The following is a 6,728-nucleotide window of genomic DNA, read 5'->3' on the forward strand; positions in this document are numbered from 1 at the left end:
GTCTCAAACAACCAACCATTTAAGGCTCTTGATATAAGTTCTTATTAGTTTGAAAAATGTATTAGAAAGTTTGTTGATAGGTGTTAAATTTTGGTTTGTTAGATTAGTATATTTTTTTAATTGTAGTTGTAAGCTGGTATAAAAAACTCACTTTTAACTGTAGAGTTCTGAAAAGTTTTGAAGTTCTTATGGATAAATTTATCCATAATTGAGGATGGCTATCTCAAGGATACCTCCTTATTCTAACCATTATAGAAATTCGAAAATTTATTAAGTTGGATTACCACAAATTCTAAGGGCATGGGTCATTTTGGAAACTTTGTCAAAGCATTCTGATACATTTTTTTCGTAGTGCACAATCAGATAACTGTAAAGGCTGCCAAGAGCAGTCATTCATAACATAAAAATCAAAAGCTTCATGATCTTAAAAGCACACAGATTTACTTAAATATAAGACTGGGAAACATATTAAAATAAAATCTATATTAAAACTTCATTAAAAAAGTACTGAACTGTGACGATTTTTAAAAGAAAAATTTTTGTACTGTACTACTATTCGGTTGTACCATACTACTATTTGGTTGTACTTGAGGATAAAACATAAAAAAATAAATAAATAAAAAATCATAGTTATATTAATAAATTATATCTTTGAAAAAAATAACAATTATAACATTTACATACATACATTTTTATGAAATGTAAGGTAACCTTAGCTAATATATTTTTAAATTATTGTTGAATAAAGCAAAATTAAAGTGTACACAACTCTATAAAATTTGTACTGGATAAGTAATGATAAATACAACAGATTCTTTCAAAATTTCATCAATAAGTTAATAAATTGGTTTATCTCTTTATAACAGTTAATTATATTATATATTTATAATTTATACATTAAATGTACATGATAACAGATAAAATTTCACAAATAATACTGACATTTTAATGTTAAAAAATGGATCTAGACTTTTCATAATTATATGCAACTTAGAAATAATTACTTGAAATGCTGTAAAATACCACATCTCAAGAATGGTGCTTTGGGAAATAGTTATGGATTCATATTATTTAGAAACTATTTTTGTATAAATTTTTGGTAATTACTTAAATATTTCATCTCTAATCACTTCATTGTACTTATAGATAATTACCTAATTTGAACAAAAAAATATAAAGCTTGATTATTTTAAATATCCCTCTCGTGATAATATTCCATCATTTGCCAAGCAATACCATCATGCAGGTCATGCAGTACTGGCTGGGTTTCTTTTCGGAACCAATCACTTTTAGTAATATATGATTCAAGGGATTAATGATATCTTGGCGGTGGTCTGCCGTATGGTCCTCTTCCTTTCTCCTCTTCTAAAAGCTTGTAATAGCTATAGACCACAAACCATAGGTAGACATAGATAGCTGAAACAAAAGTAATATTCTTATTTAATCAACTTCTATGAGATTGTAAAAGAAATAAATATTACAGTATATATAATAATCATAAAAACATACAATTGTTAAATTTGTGGAGCAATACATTCATATTGCCTCCATTGATATTTTCTATGATTGTTTCATGTAAGACTTTGAGAGGATTTCTTACTTACAAATGAACTTAAGGATTATCCAGAATCCATTCCAATTTCTTTATTTTTAATAATGACAATACTTCCCTTTACTGTATTTTGACATACAGGCAAGTGAAAGTAAAAGCTAATTACTGTCAAAGATCATAGAAATATCAATACATTTATCTATGTATTTAGTATATTTATGCAGTTTTCATCATTCTTCATTAATTTCTATAACTAGGTATGTTGAATATTACTTTTTCTAAAATTTTTGGCTTTCAAACAGTTAATTATAAATCTATATTACTGTTGTTATTTCTGAAAGTTTGTTCTCAATCTGAGAAAATATCACTTTCACTATTCACAATGAGAGATGGTAAATTATTTGAAATAAATAAAATTAAAGGTACTTTAGAGGAAGCTTTTTTGAAAATTCGGTATTTAAGCCTAGTTAGATTATTTCAATACAACAGGATTAAGGATTATCATCACGATAATACCTGGTTGGTATTAAAAGCCATTTAATTATGCATTTACTAACCTCATTTAATGAAAATTGTTGAAGCTAGTTTTGAGAAAACTGTAAAAAAATACAAAGCTGATTATATGAACTGGTATTTCCAGAAAGATTACTTCAGCAAAAAAGTTAATGTGACAACTCAAGCATATGTCTACCTTCATTTATAAATTTTTTTTGTACAACTTTTTGTTTTTGAGCTAGACTGCAGATGATATTCATGCAATGTCTGACCAATTAAAAATATTTGATTATTTGAACCAAAATGTATTATGGATGCAATACATACAAAAGTAAAAATTGTGGTTTGTTTTGTTTAATTATGTTCAAGTTTATTTTGAAATATATATTTTACTTTTAACATAGACTAATTTTTCAAAATAAAAAAAATAAAAGGTTGTAAGAAATTTTATTTTTAGATTCAATGGAGATGGGATCACTTATTTTCAAGTTGTGAGGATGCCAAAGAATAAGATCAAAAATCATTACCATAACTCAATAGAATAATTGGATATCACTATTTTGCACGTGTTGCTATCTCAAAACTAAAAGTTGATTAAAAGAAAATTGTGCATTAGTTTCAGTTTAACAATTATTTGGTCATATATTACATTTTCTTAAATAATTATTTGCTTTGTTCAATGTATCTTATATAATAAAAGTATTACTTTTATAATAAAATCGTACTCACCAATAGATAAAAACCCAATTATAATCCACAAGGTTCCAGAAAGAACTTCCTTATGAATAAAGAAAACAACTGCAGTGTATATGATGGATATTGCTAGTCCAATAGCTAGCATGATGGCGAGAATCACCCAAGGCAGCATGATCCATCTATTTCTCTGAGAAAAAAAATAGAGTAAAAAATATTTCAGAACACAACAATTGGAAACAACATTTGGCTAAAAAATTAAATAGTGGCCAAGTTTCACTTGGTAAACTATGTTAAAACTAATGATGACTATTAGCTGTATTTAGTCTGTTGGTTCAATAAAAATAAAATAAAAAACCTAAACTAACCAAACTAAAAATAAATATAACCAAGTTATTTGGATCATGAACAAATTAATCAAATAAATAGTTTTCTAGTCAATTAAGAGTTTTTTTTTATCATTTTGGTTCATTTACAATCATTCATTTAGTGCAACATTCAAGTACTATTAATGAAGCTGTGGGTAATATAATTCTTACCAAACTTGTTTGCAGTATAGTTAGCCAAAAGGCTTCTTTTCTATCCACTCATTTATTTTAGAAAAGCCTATTCAGCTGATTCAAAGAACAACCCTTCATGAAGTACCTCTTTCATTTGGCGGCTAAATATTTTACCTTATCTTAAATTTGTGAAATGGCTAACTGCCATAACAATTGGTTCCTTACAAATACAAAACAAATTTTTAATTTTCTGACATTTTCATAAGATATATGGTGTCTCATTCTACACTTAAAAAGCATTGGATTGGTTTAAAAAGTTAATTGGAAAAGATTTTTATTTAACTTAACAGTTATTGATTTAGTTTGAAAATGTTCTAAATTAAATGAAAAAGTTAGATAATAAGATCATTTAGATAATTTTTTTTTCTCAAACAAATATTACACATAAGCAATTCTTATACTTAACATCTGATGGATGCATTAAATCTTAAAATGTAAATTCTTTTGATACAATCACCACTTTCTATTAATGCTATAATAAAAAAATTAAATAGTTAATACAAAAAAAATTCTTTATAAAATTGTAAACAAACCAATATATTTTTAGTTCACAAATAATTACTAGTTTAAACTTTGAATCAAGATTTAAAAAAAAAAAAATATGAAGACAATAATAATTTAAATAACTTATTAAATAATTTCATAAGGTTTCTTTTTTTGGTTAGTTATTAAGCAAATGACTACTGTATCACATAAATAAATGTTAATTATTGAAAAATTGGCAATAATTAATATTTTAAAATATTTAAATCTAACTTATAAATCATAGAAATCAACATGTATTACATACCTTCAAGACACCAACGATCAGCAACAGAGAGATAAACACAGTCATGACCAGGTTAATAGCAATAATAATTTTAACTGTAAATAAAATTATATATCAATAAGAGTAATATACATATGATTAAGAACAGTCAATAAATGAAAAAAAATAAATAAAAAGTGTAATTTTAATTAACCATCCTTCTTGGTTTTAACCTGTGTGCCCAGAGAGACAAAAAGGACAACACAGCCTCATTATTTTTTCAAGACTCCAACCATGTAATAATAACTAATATCTTTAAATTTGTGTAAAATTGATAAAAAAAGGTCATATTATTAATATGGAAAAATAGAGAATAAAGATAAAACTATGAAATAAAAAAAAAAATTATATTTTTCTTCATTAAAATTTAAATTTAAATATGGTATACCACTAAACTTTGTATTTTTAATTATTGGTTGTTCTGGTATTAATACATTATTAATTATTACATTGTTTTATAAAAATTCAAAACAATTTATAAGTGATGATATTAAAAGTTATAAATACTACTTTAAATTTCAGAGAAATATTTTATTTTACCATCATCCAACCAAAATGAATTTTCAATATTAAAATTTAAAATGGCAATAAAAAGTGATGAATACTCTTTGATTTAAAATATCATTAAATATAATCTTATAACACTTAATGCTTATACTATAGAATGCTAATACTGTAGAATGGGGTTACTTTGTGACAAACCTATTAGCTTTGTGACAGTCTATAGGAGAATGTAACCCCAATCCACTGTACTTTGTATGGAATATGTCCAATTTAAAAAAAAATCAAAAGTTCTTTTTGTCAGACTGTGGAATCAAAGCAGCAATATATTTTTAACCTCTGTAAAACAAAAAAAGTACCATCAGAACTCTTGAAGAATCCTGGATTCAGTATTAAATATTTAACAATGGATTGAGGACCTTAGGTTTGCATTCACGCTTTGATCAAAAATAACTTAAATTATATTAATAATAAAATATATGCTTACCTATTTCTGGAGGTAATGTGTCAATAAGTATAGTACGCATCTTTACATTTGAGATAAGAACAAATATTAGTGTTGTTGCTCCAATTAACTGAAAAAAAATTAATTTAGTTTATTTGCATAAGAAAATAAATAATTTTCATGTAGCAAAATAACATGAATGCATAGCCATTTTAAAATATAAAAATTATGTATGTGATAAGTTAATATAATCAAGGATTCATTTATAAATTGCATCTATAATTTATGATTAATTCATCTTATTTAATTTGAAGGTATTATTTATTTTCCATTATAGGTACCATTTTTATTATTTTTTTTCAACATTCCTTTCATTATAACATTATCAGAAATGGAGGATTTTTTTTTTATAGTTCTATGACATCCTTGAATTTTCTGTTAGGTTTATTCTTTTAAACTTTATTGAAATTAAGCATTATGAATTTATTTATTTATTTATTCAATTTTATGCCATTTCCTCATCTGGGTAGATGAATGCATTGTACAGTGATGACTTCAACTTGTAATTATATTGCATAATCATGTGATAAAAACAGTATTATTAAAAAAATGGGTTACTTTACACCAGGCTTTGTATTTTTTTTGGATGTTTTGAATTTGCATTTTTGAACAACTTATAGGAGACATTAAAGTCTGAAATTTATACCTCAGCTTCCTTATAGTATGAATAAAATAAAAAGTTGCTATTTTACTTTGTGTTGATTTCAATATATTTATTTTTTTCAAAAAGTGAAGCAAAACATTTATACCTAAGTAAGGGGACTTGGTACCACTTTATAATATTAATTATAAAAACCTGGAAATCAATAGCTGTTGCAAATTAAGCCTGTTGTCATATAAGAAAATAACCACCAGAATCATATAACTGTTATATTAAAATAAATTCTATAAAAAAAAAAAAAGATATTTTTTTCATACATAATTGCTATTGAAATGAAAGTAGAATACATTAAAATGGACATTTTTATTTAATATGGATCTAGAACAAAGTAAATCTAAATTAGGTTTTTACTTTCACTTGCCTATTTATAAAATTTATAGGGTGTTTCAGAAAGAAATGTCACAAATTAAGAGGAGGTTAGTTTACAAAAACTGCACTTTAGTGACACCAATCTCAATCAGTTGTTTTGATATGATTTTCGAAAGAATTATACAAGAAAACCACATTATTTTTCATAAAACTTCAAATTTATGTATTGTAATTGAATATTAAGGATTTTCATATATGTAACCATTTTTGGGTCCAAGAACATTGTGACAGAAATCATGAGTAAAATGGAACAACCTTAAGTGAAAATTGATCTATGTGAGTAAAAATGTCAGTTAGTTTTAAATCAGTTTTTCCATGAATACTATAGTTTTAAAATAATATATTTCTTTATTGATTTGCTTTGTTAAACTAAATTGCCTTAATTTTGTATCTGTTAAAATATTTACTTTACACAATGCCAAAATTATTAATAAATTCAAAATAAATCTTAAGCAGTAAATTTTAATGAGAGAACTTACCATGCCTAATATACCAGTAATGACAGAGCCCACTTTTAAAGAGAGTCCACAACATGTGTCGAGTAGAGGCATCTTTCTGGAATCATAATTAAATAAGAGTATAAT

The 6,728-nt window shown here is 25.0% G+C and overlaps 1 protein-coding gene across 1 annotated transcript in view; it reads right to left on the minus strand.

Moving 5' to 3' along the window:
* Nucleotides 1–719: 719 nt before the first annotated feature.
* Nucleotides 720–6,728, minus strand: part of LOC106679263 (uncharacterized) — a 44,090-nt gene continuing 38,081 nt past the window's right edge. Inside the window, exons 2-6 of the mRNA XM_014418319.2 lie at nt 6,624–6,699; nt 5,097–5,184; nt 4,091–4,164; nt 2,777–2,930; nt 720–1,416 (exon numbers count right to left, since the gene is read on the minus strand). Coding sequence (XP_014273805.1) covers nt 1,313–1,416; nt 2,777–2,930; nt 4,091–4,164; nt 5,097–5,184; nt 6,624–6,695 — 492 coding nt within the window. The 5' untranslated portion in view covers nt 6,696–6,699 and the 3' untranslated portion in view covers nt 720–1,312. The remainder of the gene's footprint in view (nt 1,417–2,776; nt 2,931–4,090; nt 4,165–5,096; nt 5,185–6,623; nt 6,700–6,728) is intronic.

This window comes from Halyomorpha halys, unplaced genomic scaffold (assembly GCF_000696795.3).
Source record: "Halyomorpha halys isolate HHAL.00 unplaced genomic scaffold, Hhal_1.1 Scaffold187.1, whole genome shotgun sequence".
In the NCBI taxonomy this organism is placed as follows: Eukaryota; Metazoa; Arthropoda; class Insecta; order Hemiptera; family Pentatomidae; genus Halyomorpha; species Halyomorpha halys.